The 15,367-nt window shown below is 40.6% G+C and overlaps 1 protein-coding gene across 1 annotated transcript; it reads left to right on the top strand.

The window, feature by feature from the left end:
* The first annotated feature begins 1,332 nt into the window (after window positions 1–1,332).
* On the top strand, window positions 1,333–14,095 carry KRT23 (keratin 23). Its single transcript, XM_007942195.1, has 8 exons — window positions 1,333–1,728; window positions 6,690–6,772; window positions 7,864–8,020; window positions 9,663–9,824; window positions 9,912–10,034; window positions 11,371–11,591; window positions 12,416–12,447; window positions 14,001–14,095. The coding sequence occupies exons 1-8, from the start codon at window positions 1,333–1,335 to the stop codon at window positions 14,093–14,095; spliced, it is 1,269 nt and encodes a 422-aa protein (XP_007940386.1).
* Window positions 14,096–15,367: the final 1,272 nt, after the last annotated feature.

Genomic DNA, 15,367 nt, shown 5'->3' with positions numbered 1-15,367 from the left:
AAACTTCTACCCAGGCTAACCAAGACAAAAAGAGAAGACACAAATTACTGATATCAGAAATGAAAGAAAGGCCATCACTACTGATCTCATGAACATTAAAGGGATAAAAAAAAGGAATATTATTTCCACAAACTTAATTACGTTGTTTTTGGGTAACTGAGTTGCTTTTAACTCACAGTTACAGTCCTATGTGGCAAAAAGAATCCTGCCCTGGCTTTGTCACTCACCATGTCCCCTCTACAGGCCTCAGTTTCCTCATCTGTAATATAAATGGTTTGGACTGAGGACCACTAAAGTCCCCTCCAATGCTGACATTTTATTTCTAAGTTCCCTTTAAATCTAGTCACCAGTAACCAGCACATGGCTCCCCACTCCCAACCTACTTTTTCCTTTATCCTTAATCTTTACCTTGGCAGACCAAGTATAAAATTCATCCAACACAGTAGACTGTCCATGGCATGTTTCCTGTTTTCCTTCATCCTTTCTACAGGGCACAGACCCACAGGGCCTAACCATTCCAAGCTCAGCCATGGGGCAGGCCTGTTAAGCAACAGCATATCCTGCCCAGAGGCCAAGGACAGTCCTGAGCACAGGCGACTTTGTTTAGTTTTGAGGTGTGCTGGGATGAAAGGCAACTTGGAAGTGGAAGGCATGGCCATTAATTAATTAATTGCAATTGAGGGTTGGTTCTAAAGAGTGATTGCTTTGTAATTACTTTCCATCAAACAGCAACTGCTGCAAAGGCATCAGATCTTCAGACCACTCTCCATTTCCTCAGCATAAGTATTTTTATTCCAGAATCTAAGATTCTGTTCTAATCTGGCTCTGCTCTTAGGAGTCTCTCCCCCACCCCTCCCTGGAGAGGTGGAGTATATATGTGTGGGTGAATATGTGTGTGTACATGTGTTTAATTTCTGTTTTTTTAAAAGGAAACCTATACTGGGCCAAGTAACCCTTCTGTGAACTTTAATCTGACCCTGTTCGGATAGATGGACAATGAAAAAATTACACTGAAAGATTAGCAAGACACCTGAGACTAATACCCACCTAGTATTGTGGGCCACACCTCCAGTTACAGCTGTAAGGGAAGAAGCAAACTGGTACATTGATGTGGTTCTAAACAACAACAATGTGTGTAAGCCCGGGGCACTGTAGATTGACCAAGAGGAAACACACGTTGCACAATGATACGATCTTGTTGGTACAGTTGTCAGAGAAGGGAACTCCCACAGCAAAGGGCATAAAACCATCCAGGGCAGTCTGAGGCGGCTCAGTCCTGTGGTGCCAGGGAGCAGAGCAGAGCCCAGCCCTGCTCCCCACGCAGATGGGACCATGAACTCCAGCCACAGCCTCAGCCAGACCCCCTCGGGCTTCCTCCATGGCATAGGAGGAAGCCAAGGCCGGCCTGGGAGCTTCCCCCGAGCTCCCAGCGTCCATGGTGGTGCAGGGGGCATCCACATCTCCCTGTCCTACACCAGGCCAAGCTACTTGCCCTGTGGAGGGTCATGGGGGTCTGGAACAGGCAGTTTCCTCCTAGGTGGAAATGGGAAGGAAACAATGCAGAACCTCAATGACCGCTTGGCCTCCTACCTAGAGAAGGTGCGGGCACTAGAAGAGGCCAATGTGAAGCTGGAAAGTCACATCCTGAAGTGGCATCAGCAAAGGGATGCCGGCAAGAAGCAAGATTACTCTCAGTATGAAGAAAACATCCATCATCTGCAGGACCAGGTAATGTCCTGGGTGACCCTGGGGCCAGACATGCAGCTGCATTTCAGGGGAGCCCTGGGAGAAGTTAGCACAGAAAACAATTTCTCGGAAAACAGCAAGTGAGCTTAAAGTAATTGTGCACAAAGATATTTGAACATCTTTCTTATTTATACCTTCAGTTCGGGCTTGGGCAAGTCTGTTTTGTATAATTAATCTTCTATACATAAATTATAAGGAGCTCTGGTGGTGTAGTGCCTAAGGTATTTGACTGCTAACCAGAAGGATGGCAGTCCAAACCCACCAGCCACTCCACAGAAGGAAGACTGAGCAATCTACTTCCGTAAAGATTTACCATCTCAGAAACTCAATGGGGGTTTCTATGAGTCAGAATCGACTCCATGGCAGTAAGTTTGGTATATATATATATATAGGCTCTGGTAGCGTAGTGCCCAAGGCACTTGACTGCTAACCAGAAGCCAGAAGGCTGGCAGTTCAAACCCACCAGCCACTCCTCGGAAAGAAGATGGGGCAATCAATCTACTTGCATAGGGATACTGCCTCAGAAACCCAAGGAGGGGTTGCTATGAGTCAGGGCCTACTCGATGGCACATAACAACAACAAATATATATATATGTATGTATGTATATATATATGTACATAAATCATATGAGAAGTGAAGGCAACAAAAATTACAGAAATGCTAAGACTATTTTTAAAATGAGACTGATTTTTCATACACACACACAGAAGAAAAATCTAAAAGGTATAAGGCAATCAGCTGGGTATAAGTGTCCAGTATCATTTATGACCCAATGATGTAATAGTGAGAAGAACCAGTATTTATTTTGCACACTCAGTGCACAAGGCACAAGTGAGGACAGACTTTTTCATTACATCTGTCTGATCTACCTCAAAGCCCTAGAGACAGTGTGATTATATCTATCCATGAAAGGCCAAATGACACCATTTTGGAGACCATACTTAAAAACTGTCACTCCACTAGCAGATGTCATCCTCACATCCCTGTGGGCTGCTAGACCATAAAGTTGCTCACAGTCTGAGAATGACTTACTTCGGGAAAACAGAATAATATGAAAATCTTAAGAGTCAATCAGGATGGGTTAGAATATTCAGTTGGGAGAACATTTTCCAAAAAAAATAATTAACTTTTCAACCAAATATCAAAAAACTAGGCTCATACCTTCTGGGACATCTCATAACACCATCTAGAAGTAGACGGAATCTGTTGTTGTTGTTGTTGTTGTTATGTACTGTTGAGTCGGATTGGACTCATAGCGACCCCTCCTTGGGTTCCCAAGGCAGTATCATTATGGAAGTAGATTGCCTAATCTTCCTTCCGAGGAGTGGCTAGTGGGTTTGAACCGCCAGCCTTCTGGTTAATAGTCAAGTGCCTTAGGCACTATGCTACCAGAGCTCCTAGAGGGAATCCAGTCACCTCATAAGTTAGTTTTAAGACTATGTAACCCTCCTCTTATCTAAAGCACTCCCAGGAAATTCTCTGTAAGATCACAGCTTTCTAATATTTACACCATATTTTTTCACAACACTCAGTTATCCTTGTTTGAATGTAGGAAGAACAAATCAAGATAGTATAAATCTGTCCTTGTAATGAATCCTAATTATAGAATAATCAACCTAATACCTGACTATTTAATTATCTTAACTATATAGTGCATAGCTGTCTTTACGAAAAAAACAAGGTGACTCAACAATCTTCACCATGTTTTCTGTTTAATAAAGGTGCTTTGGTTTTAGGATGGAGAGAATAGATTTTTTAAAATGCACAGCTGAGAGCATGACTTCCAAAAAAATGTGGTCAGATCACTTATTAGCTGATAGAAGAGGAAGAGGGGAAAAGGAGGAGGGGAGCATTTATTGAGCACCCCTGTATACCAGACACCATGTGTAATCTACACATCAATAGAGCTTTTTGCAATGATGAAAATATTGCTATTTATTTCACACAACAACCCTTAAAGGCACTGAAGCTCAGAAAAGTTAAACAAGATATCCACAGCCAGCAGCAAGCAGAGGTGAAATTCCAACAAAGATCTGTTTGCACTGACCTCGAATTTCCACCACAATGTGGTGCTGACTAGCCTACTTCCCACATAAATAATGCTATTAATAAAGATAATACATTATGCTTGCATTTTAACCATATAGAACATATTTCATATACATTATCTCATTTAATTCTCACAATGGTGTGAAGTAGGTACTTATAGATGAGCAGACTGAGACCAAGTGGTTGCCTAAATGCTTTGGAACAGAATTGAGAAAAGTGAATGGTGGCAATGACAAGGAGGGGACAGCATGCTCATTCTCTAGGCAGCCTGGGATTCTGGGATCTGAGATTAAACACGGAGCTTCTTTGGTTTCAAACCCATACATGCCCCTTTTCTGGTTTTCTTAATTCAGTTGTATTTTCTCTGTTTGAAGAAACCAACCCTTTGAAATTGAGGTTGTCTATCTAACCGACAACCCCAGTTTGCAGAAGAGAGAACACAGGATACCCCCTGCCCCCTACCCCAAATGTCACTCAATTACCTGGTGCCGAAAGCCCTTCCAGGGCCTTGCTCAAATGCACTGAGTAATACAAGGTCCCTCCCCTTTTTAGGGGATATTAAATATTACCCAAGAAGAATGTAAGATACTGAGTTCAAAAATTAAGTCAATTCCTTTGAAACACAGAATTGGACATAGTCATAGGGATATTATAGATAAAACCCCCTAAATGGTTCTCAGTAATTGGTATTTTGGTTTACCGTGATAAATTCTATTTTCTCCTCTCTAGTAGGAGATTATGCACCCTGCAGCAATGATGTGACACTAATATAGCAACTATATCTTTCAAAAGAATGAACTCCCTGCCTGGAGGAGAGTCTAGATGATTAATTACACCATACAATGTAAAACCTATGCCTCATATATTCTTTCTCAATCCATTCTCATCCATTCATTCCTATAAAGGATGTCTCAGAATAGTGGCTCTATCATAATACTGTACTGAGTATGCTCCAACAGTGGGAAATAGTTCCAGTTTTTAAAGGTGATGTATATCAAATGTATTTTAGAACCCACTACTCATGTCTATGAGAATGTTGGCTTGGGAAATGAGACCATTGACCCGGGCTTTGCAACTGATAAATAATCAGTTTGACTCCCAAAAGTCAAATAACCCTACAGATGGTATTTCCGGCATTCTAATTCTGTGGAACTCCCAGTGCATGGTTTTTCTGAATGTGGCTCAGCACCTCATAACCAACTGCTATTGGGCTGCTTCTCACCCACAGCAACCCCTCAGGTGTGTCAGAGCAGAACTGTCCTCCACAGAGTTTTCAAAGGCTGATTTGTCAGAATATAGATTAAGTCAGCATACAAGCAAGTGAAGCTTTACCTTGATGACACTGGTTCCAATTATAAAAATGCTAAACTAAAATAAAGAAACTCATATAATTCATATTTCTCTCAACTAAGTTTCAACTAATTTTTCAAAGTGTTTAGTGTGCCAAGAATGTGCTAAGTATTTTTAAACATTATTTTATTTGAAAACTTTTCAATGAAACAGCTATTATTCTTTAGGAAGAAACAGAGACTCAGACAAGGTCAGTTAGTTAGTGGGTGGGAGCAGGATCGCAGTCCCACTCTTTGGGCTCCAGACCCAGTGCTCTTACCACCTCTGAATCTTGCTATTGTGCATTCATGATGCCAAATTCCTTGAAATCAGTGGAGCTTTAAATAGGATCAGATCTTTAAAAGATGCCTTTGTATTGAGAGGTAACTTTGTCCTAAGAAAATCCTTTCTAAATAAAGAAATTCACTGTGCAAATACAATGGGAATGTCACAGAATTGTCTGGCTCCAAATGTTTATCAAAGTGTAGAGCTAGGACTTAACAAAGTCTAAGTCTGTTTCTGGTATAAATGTTGAAGATAATGATGAAGTGAAGCCCAGTGACTGGCCCACAGTCAATGCCGACGGTCAGTAACACAGCCAGAACCAAAACCTACCTAGTTCCTAGTTCAACATTCTATGCAACAAAATACTTTGACCTTGAGACATTTTCCATCCCATTTTCCTAAAGACAGTGACATACATCAAATATGCACTATTTCTCCACTATAAGATCCTGAAGTATTATGCAAATAATACTGTGTAAAGACATATACACAATCACTTAGAGAAATGCTTTCAAGAATAATTTTCTTCTTAAAGTTAAAAAAGTATGTAAGCATCTAGTGAAAGTCTTTAACTGGAGGTTTTAACACAGTTAAAACTTATTAAGCTGCTCAATAGATGATATATAATTATTTCACTTAACATCTTAATAGCATCATTGGGGCATTCTCATCAAGGAATAAGTTACAAACACACACATATACCTACAAGGTATGTGTAGGGCTATGGACACTTTGAGGGGGAACAAAAAAGTGCTATGTGATAACTATCATGAAATACCTTTAAAATCAGTTTGACAAGTCATCAAAAACATAATGCAATCACAGGAAGAATTATGTTCATTTAAAATAATAATTATTATTGTTTTGGAGATCTGAACTAATATCCACAATAAGAAAAAGTTCAGAGCTTAAACTCTGGTTAACATCCTCAGATGTAGATGAGCCTAAGCAAAATGCAAAGATGTATTCATGATATTAGACAGCTAAAAGGCATTCTGCCCTCCCCTTCCTTTAGAAACATTATTTTAGCAGTTATATCAACGTAAAAAAAAAGATAGTGAAATTGACTGTAGACCATATCCTTTTTCTATAAACTCATTTTGTGTTCCACACCTAGTAGGTGCTCAATAAATATTTATTAGTTTGATTACTCATTGTTCCACTGCCAGAAAGTTGTCTGTGCTGTTAAGTCACATACCCAGGGAAGTAGGGGCAGAAATGGCAGCTCTCCTATGTGAGTATGTCCGACTGAAATGACTCCTGGTGCATGCTTTACAGATAGCAGGTGATAAAATGGCCAATGCTCAGATCACTCTACTCATTGACAATGCCAGGATGGCAATGGACGACTTCAGCCTCAAGTAAGTTCCTTCTTGACAGTGTCTTTATGCTTGTTTTTATTACTTTATTGTTGCAAAAGGAAGACTTATCTCACCACTATCTAAAATCTCACCACTATCTAAAATCTCACTAAGTTATAATTAAGAGGCACAATAACAATGTGTAGCATGTGACTGGACCCTAGTTTAAACAAACCAAATATATGACACCTTTTAGGGTCAAATGAGGAAAGTGGATTATGAACCAAGCATTACTCAAAACCCACTGCTGTCGAGTCGATTCTCACTCCCAATGACCCTGTAGGACAGAGTAGAAATGCCCCATAGGGTTTCCAAGACTGTATCTTTATGGAAGCAGACTGCTTTATATGTCTCTCATAGAGCGGCTGGTGGATTCAAACACCAACCTTTCTGTTAGCAGCTGAGTGCTTTAACCACTGTACCACAGGGCTCCTGAACCAACCATTAGATGATATTAAAGGCTTATTATTAATTTTAGGTGTGATAATATTAAGGTTATTTAGGAAAATGTCTTTTTCTTAGAGAATACATCCTGAGGTATTTAGTGACAAGATATCATGGTGTCTACCAAAAGGAAAAGCCAGTTGTCATAGAGTCGGTTTTGATTCATGGAAACCCCACGTGTTTCAGAGCAGAACTGTGCTCCCTAGGGTTTCCAATAGGTATGTCTTTTCAGAAGCAGATCACCAGACTATTCTTCCTAGGCACTTCCAGGTAAAATTGAATCGCCAATCTTTGTGGTTACTATCCAAGCACTTCACCATTTGCTCAACCCAGAAACACCCCATAATGTCTACAGTCAACTTTAAAATACTTCATCAAACAATACAGATGAACTAAATATGGCAGTGTTAATGCTTGATAGGTCTAGAGGATGGGCATGTGGCTGTTTATGACTCTACTCTTGTGACTCAATTAAAAAACTAATATCGAGTCAGAATTATAGAAAAATGTAGTATGAAACAGACAAACAAAAATGCACTAGATGTATTCATTTGCTCTCATAAAACCTAAAATGTAAGAGCTTCACATCTAGACTAAGGGGAGTCCTTACAACAACAGGTATACTGTTCCCTTTCTTTTAACCACAGGTATGAAAATGAACACTCCTTCAAGATAGATTTGGAAACTGAAGTTGAGGGTCTCCGAAAGACTTTGGACAATCTGACCATCGTCACGACAGACCTGGAACAGGAGGTTGAGGGAATGAGGAAAGAGCTCATCCTCATGAAGAAGAACCATGAGCAGGTAGAACTCCCCCAGGAACACATTACCTGCACCTTTCAGGGTAATTCAATAGGTACAGAAACTACTATCTCGACACCAGTCCTAATGTCCTTCAACCTAAAAAATTACAGACCAATTTAAAATCCAATTGACATTGAGTCAACTCCCCCTCATGGTGACCCCATGTGTGTCAGAGTAGAATTGTGCTGCAGAGGGTTTTTAATGGCTGATTTGTTTGAAAATAGATCATCAGGCATCTCTGGGTGAATCTGAACCACCAACCTTTCGGCTCCCGGTCGAGTACGGTAACCATTTGCACCACCCAAGCACTCCAAAGAATTTTAAGAAACCACACAAATATCTCATTTTTTCCATCTTCAAGGTTATCTACTTAGATGTCAAATACAACAGACAAAACCCACTGCCATCAAGTCAATTCCAACCCCTATCAACCCTCATTTGTTTTCCAAGACAGCAAATCTTTACAGAAATAGATTGCCCCATCTTCCTTCCACAGTGCAGCTGGTGGGTTTGAACCCCCAACCTTCTGATTAACAGTCTTAGGCACTGTACCACCAGAGCTCCTTACAACAGACAAAGGTCAATCAAAATTAATGAACTGGTCAACAACTTTGCTAACACACAATGTTTATCTAGACTTGTTTGTTAATATGATGCCATAAGAGTGAATGTCCCTCATTGACCTACCAAAAAAAACAAACTCACTGCCATCTACTTGATTCAATTTATGGCAACCCCTCCTTGGATTTCCGAGGCAGTATCTTTATGGAAGTAGAATGCCCAATCTTACTTCCAAAGAGTGGCTGGTGGGTTTGAACTGCCAGCCTTCTGGTTAGCAGTCAAATGCCTTAGGCACTACACCACCAGAGCTCCCCCCAATGTGAAGCAAATTGGAGGAAGAGGATGTTGACAGAATAAAAATAATGGAATATTGACCAAGGTAAATAAGAGTAGAGGCAAAAATCAAGAATCTTAATTTCCAGAAGCATTTAACTGACTTTTTAAAAGTTACCATACATCAAAATTCCTTGAGAGTCTAAAGAGATGATAGAGAAACAATCCCCATTATAGGCAAACAAAATTGTTCTGAACATCAAAGAGGCCCTGTTTCTGAATAGCTGGTTAGACAATGATTGTTAATTAAACCTTTCCTGTGGCTGCAAGGTTTTCATGAAATACTGTGGGCGTTAGCTCTACAAAGTCATAATGCATTTGACAAGCTTTTAAAAGCCTCTACACTGGTTAGCTTTTGGCTACTAAAGCTTTGGCCTATAGTCTCAAATGTCCGATTTTGTAGTAGTAATCACATAACCAATGAACAACATTTCCTGAGCAGAACTTTACACACTATGTAAGCATAATTCCTTCTGAAATGTTTTTGAACCAGAGATTAAGTAGTAGTCACAAATGCCATTCAATTACCTGCCTGGTGTTATTCTTTGCCTTATGAAACTATGAGGAAAAAAATCATATAATGTTTTATCATCAACAAACAATAACTGAGAAACAAAACACAACCGGTGAGAGGGTAGCAACCACATAAACATAATTTTTTAAATACTCACTTACTGCTTCCACTCAATATACTTCCTGTCTTCTGATTGTCAAAGATGATTCCTTTTCTTTCTCTGCTGTTCAACAGGAAATGGAGAAACAGCATGTGCCTAATGACTTCAAGGTCAATGTGAAGGTGGATACACGCCCAGGGGAAGATCTCATTAAGATTCTGGAGGATATGAGACAGGAATATGAGTTTATAATAAAGAAGAAGCATCAAGACTTGGATAACTGGTTTAAAGAACAGGTAAAAGAAAGGTGTTCAAACATCCTAGAGGTGCTATTGTCCTGTGGTCTCAATGTCAATGCCTCTGCCCTTTGCTTGGCCTTACAGTCCACAGTTATGTCCCAGGAGGTGGCCAGTCCAGCAGTTGTTCAGAGCAGCCAAAGTGACATCCATGAGCTGAAGCGGACTTTCCAGGCCCTAGAGATTGACCTGCAGACGCAGTGCAGCAAGGTGAGTATGGATTGGAAATTCCTGGGCCAGGTACCACCTTCTCCACAAAGCCTTCCTTAACCTCTCAACCCACCCCAACTCCTCTACTCCCTTGCAATATCTCTCACATTCTGCTCTCCATCCAAATTGTTCATGATGAGATTGATAATAAGCACTATCATTTACTGAGTGCCCACATTGTGCCAAATGTTGTGCTAAGGAAGCAATTACATTAAATGTTGTGAATCCTTACATTAACCTTCCTAAGTAGGTCTTAGAACTTCTGTGTTATGGAGGAGGGAACTAAAGCTCCAAATGGTGAAATAAATGGGGCAAACTCACACAGCTTGTGAATGGCTGGTGATGAAGCCACATGGTGTTCTGGAGTGAGAGAGCTCTAAATCCACTGCCATTGAGTCAATTCCAACTCACAAAGACCCAGTAGAATAGGGCAGAACTATCCATAGGGTTTCCAAGGAGACAATCTTTACAGAAGTAGACTGTCACAGCTTTCTCCCATGGAGCAGCTGGTGGGTTCAAACCACCAACCTTTTGGTTAGCAATTAAGCACTTAACTACTGTGCCACTAGATTTCCTGGGAGAACTCTGCTGTTATTGTTGTTATGTGCCGTGGATTTGGACCCGACACATAGCTACCCCTCCTTGGGTTTCCGAGGCAGCATCACTACGGAAGTAGATTGCCCAACCTTCCTTCCAAGGAGTGGCTGGTGGGTTTAATTTTCTGGTTAGCAGCCAAGTGCCTTAAGCACTATGCTACCAGAGCTCCTGGGAGAACTCTAGACCCTCATAATCTCTATGGCCAAAGAGGGGAAAAAAAAAATTATGTATAAGAAGGTAAACAAGGACCTCTGGTAGCACAGTGCCTAAGGCATCTGACTGCTAGCCAGAAGGTTAGTAGTTCAAATCCACCAGCCACTCCACAGAAGCAAGACTGGGCAATCTACTTCAGTAAAGATTTACCACCTCAGAAACCCAATAGGGGTCACTGTGAGTCTGAATCGAGTCAATGGCAATGAGTTTGGTTTTTTTAAGAAGGTAAACATCAGTGAAGTTCAAGGCTGCATATGCCCAGTCCCAAATGACAAACACTGCAGAAATGCAGCTGAGTGGCCAAGAGCTCCCTGATACAAAGGTTTCATGCACAAAACAAATGAGGCTTCCAAAATCTCAACATTGCTCAACTCCAGAATGCACATGCTTCTCATATGGTTTTCCCAGCAGCTACCACACCACTTAGCAGAGTGATCAACACATTCTAAGTATTCAGTAAGCAAATGTTACTGACTCAATCAATTCTTCAATTGATTAACAAGAGAAATATCATTTCCTCTTTCAGAAATCTGCTTTGGAAAACATGTTGCTGGAGACCCAGGCTCGGTATTCGTGCCAGCTCCAGGATATGCAACAGATCATCTCCCACTACGAGGAGGAACTGGGGCAGCTCCGCCATGACTTGGAGCGTCAGAACACCGAATACAAGGTCCTTCTGGGCATCAAAACCCACTTAGAAAAGGAGATTGCCACCTACCGCCAGCTTCTGGAAGGAGACAGTGAAGGGTAAGGCAAAGGCGGGTGGGAAGAGGAGGATGCAAAGGGCATCCGGTCTTGTGTGTGCATTCACGCACTTGAGGTTCTACTACCAGTCATCACTCTAGAGAAGAAATGGTTCATGATGAATTTCCCCTAACGATATGTACATCACGTTTTATTTCATTAAACAAGTGTGAATTAATTAGCTACAGTATTACTCCCACAGTACTAAAATTTGAGGTCAGAACAGTTAAAATTAAGATATTGAAGTATCCATAAAGAAACAACTAAGATGGTTTGGCTGTAGTGTTTCTCAGTGGGAATGCACACAATTCTGTCTCCTAAAAAAAAAGGAATGCTTTAGCCTAACAGGAAAAGATTCATAAGGGATTTAGATGCCTAGACTTTCTATCTAGAATTCCTAGTAATGGCTGGCCACATGAGGGGCATGCACATACATTCTATGATCTAAGAGAAGAAGTTCTAAGATGTTTAAAATTCACAAATAAAAACTCTTGGACCAAACTTTGAACAGTCTGTGAAGCGCAAGGGTCCAGACTTGAAGCCCAGATATTGGAAGGGGATGGAGGCAGAGCTCACAGGCAGCTGAAAGGAAGGCATGGTTTGGTGGACTTCCTCTGACCCCAGGGTTAGTCGGAGGCAGTACCCACTGCCTTCTGGATCTAGGAAGATTCTCCCATGAACTCATAACTTTGTGACAACCTACCTCAGACAATTATCTTCATTAAAGAGCTGAGAATTTACAAGCAGGCAAGGGAAGTTAGTTCATCCTGAGTTTTTATAATTGTTGCTCATACTAAAATGAACTTTAACCTTTATCACTTTTATAGGATAATGGAAGAGTCTAAGTCAAGTGTGAAAGGTAAGAAAAGATTCTTTCATTGTTTGAATCTACTTATTTTTTAAGGAAGTAGCAAGTTCCTTCATTCATCCTGTAATAGTCAATTCTTAGCATACTCCCAAACGTACTGGATAATTTTATGCCCAAATGGCCAGGAATTTTGAATCAACTTAACAAATTATGTGATACACAACAAAGTAAGTTCTCCATCTTGTCCTCAACAATATATATGAAAGCTCTTAGCAAGCAGTAAAGTAGACAAAATGACAATTAATAGTATGTCTCTATTAAATAACAGTGCAGGAGCGGGCAGCATTTCATTCATTAGATAGACGGTCACTATGAATTAGAGCTGACTTAACAGCAACTAACAACAACAATGTTAAATAATGGGTCTGTTCACTAAACTCCTAGAAAATTAAGAGGAAATGATTCCACCTAATGATGGCACATAACAACAACAATTTCCCAGATTATATTCCATAGAATACTAGTGTTCCATGAGATTTTAACAGTGTATTATGAAAGATGTGTTCCATTAGTGTCCTCTTGAAAAGTCAGGCTGCACTTCAGAATGTTAAGTACTGAACAAGTACTGGGAAGAAAAAGAATAAGAAAGGTAAGGAAGGAACAACAAAGATTTTAATGTGTTTAGCCCAGTGTTCCCCAACTTCTTTGACCTGGGAATCCTGTTTTCCCAGATTACCTTTACAATCTCAGAAAATCCCAGAGAATCAGAGTTTGGGACAAGCTGAACTTTCTGATTAATTTGTAGTAAAGATATTCTAAGGCATTGGAGAGTCGAAGACTCAGAGTTGGAGGAATCATCGCTTAACAGCTTGTCTAACCGATAACCCTCTGAAAGATCCTGGCAGATGGCCCTCCAGCCTGTCCTTATCCATGTCTAGGGTTGGGGGACCCACTACATTATAGGATGGCACAATCTATAGTTGGAGAGGTTTGATTTTAAAGTTCTCCCCTGTATTTCCATTCATTAGAGCTGACTCGACAGCAACTAATGCTTTCAATTCTTCCCTCTAATCTATAATCAGTTTATTGATACGTCAACAAGGCATCTATTCAAATATGTCATATTTTTGAGAACAGTGATCATGATCAACATTTTTGGCTTCTTACCTATCCCTTGTCGTGCACACTTTCTAAATATGTGACTGTGCTCAGCCCACTTGAGTGTATTAATATTCTCTTAAAATGACGTGTCCAGAAGGACATTTAGTGCTCTGTAGACTCATGGAATCTTTGGCCCGTGTGCTACAAAGCCCACACAGACAGCAAGGACTTCTCCTGTCAGAGACCAGATTCTTCATCAGGCCCACCTAGGACTAAGGGCTTGCTAGCTACAGGTGACCATGTTCACATATACTCACTCCCTGGAGAATGGGGAGAAAGACCTGCCTTTGTGAGGTTCCTTTCGCTACAGAAGAACCCACCATATTGCTTAGTGATCATTTTGAGAGGAAGAGAATTCAGGTCCTGGAAGCAGGGAACTGAAAGTACAGTTCAGATGGTGGAAGGAGTGTGGCAGTGACGTCTTCATCACTTCTTTCCCTCAGTGTCTACAGCTCCAACGATCAAGGCCATCACACAGGAGAGCGTCAATGGAAGAATAGTTCTTTCTCAAGTGAACGAGATCCAAAAGTCTGTGTGAGTCCAATAACAGCTTTTGCCTATTGTAAAAACTATTTTTTTCCTCAATGGAAAGTCCTTGCCCAGCCACTCATGGGTGAGTCTTCATAGTTATCAAACTCAGAAACTCCATTTTCTCTGTAACAATAGCACCAGACTTTCCATATAATCTTAATATACTGCTGCACTTTTTTAATCAAAATACAAGCTTTTGAGTTTAAACTCTGTTTTCCTACCAGTCTTCTGCCTCCCATTGTTATACATCTGTTTTGAGGCCAATAAACAGTATACCAGCTACATTGTGTCTTTATATATCTCATAAGGCAAGATAGGACCTTAAGGTCTCATCTTAACCAGAGGTTCTCAGCATCGCCCACGAAAGATCCAGAAGAACCTTAATGCCTGGATTGTGTTCAGAGCAGCTGAACTCTGATCAGAATTGTTACCTTGCAGTAATGCAATTTAGAGATGAGGGGTGGCTCATGAAGATCTCATAGTCCTCATGAGGATTTCTGCCAGCAGGAAGGAGGAGAAAAGAAATAAGGGGAAACCTAGAAAACTTTACTGAAATGATTCCATCTTACATTTAAAAAAAGAAGAAGAAGATCTTAAGGGCTTAAAAATAAATAAATAAACAAATAAATAAAACCCAAACCCACTGTCATCAAGTCAATTCCAGCCCAACTCATGTTGTTGACGTTATTATGTGCTGTCGAGTCAGACTAGACTCATAGCGACCCCTCTTTGGGTTTCCGAGGCGGTATCACTACAGAAGTAGATTGCCCAATCTTTCTTCCGAGGAGTGGCTGGTGAGTTTGAACCGCCAGCCTCCCGGTTAGCAGTCAAATGCCTTAGGCACTATGCTACCAGAGCTCCCATTCCAACTCATAGCAACCCTACAGGTCAGAGTAGAACTAACCCATAGTGTTTCCACGGCTGTAAATTTTTATGGAAGCAGATTTTTGTCATCTTTCTCCCATGGAGCAGCTGGTGAGTTCAAACCACCAACTTTTTGGTTAGTAGCCAAATGTCTTAACCACTACGTCACCAAACAGCTTTTAACAAACTAAAAGTGGGTATCTCTTAGCTCCATTGTCACCTAACATAGTGGCAATTTCCAATATATTTTTTATTTCTATATTATAAAATGTCTTGGAAAGAATTGCTTTTGCTATTTTCTAACCTGGACATAGTTGTTAAAGCTGGATTCATTTCCTCTTTAATCCAACGATTGGTATTTCTGATTCCTAATGCCTAAGGCACTTGACTGCTAACCAGGAGGCTGGTGGTTCAA

Source organism: Orycteropus afer, unplaced genomic scaffold (genome assembly GCF_000298275.1).
Source record: "Orycteropus afer afer isolate SDZICR_OR568_19922 unplaced genomic scaffold, OryAfe1.0 scaffold00085, whole genome shotgun sequence".
Classification (NCBI taxonomy): Eukaryota; Metazoa; Chordata; class Mammalia; order Tubulidentata; family Orycteropodidae; genus Orycteropus; species Orycteropus afer.
This window is presented reverse-complemented; position numbering and strand designations above follow the sequence as displayed.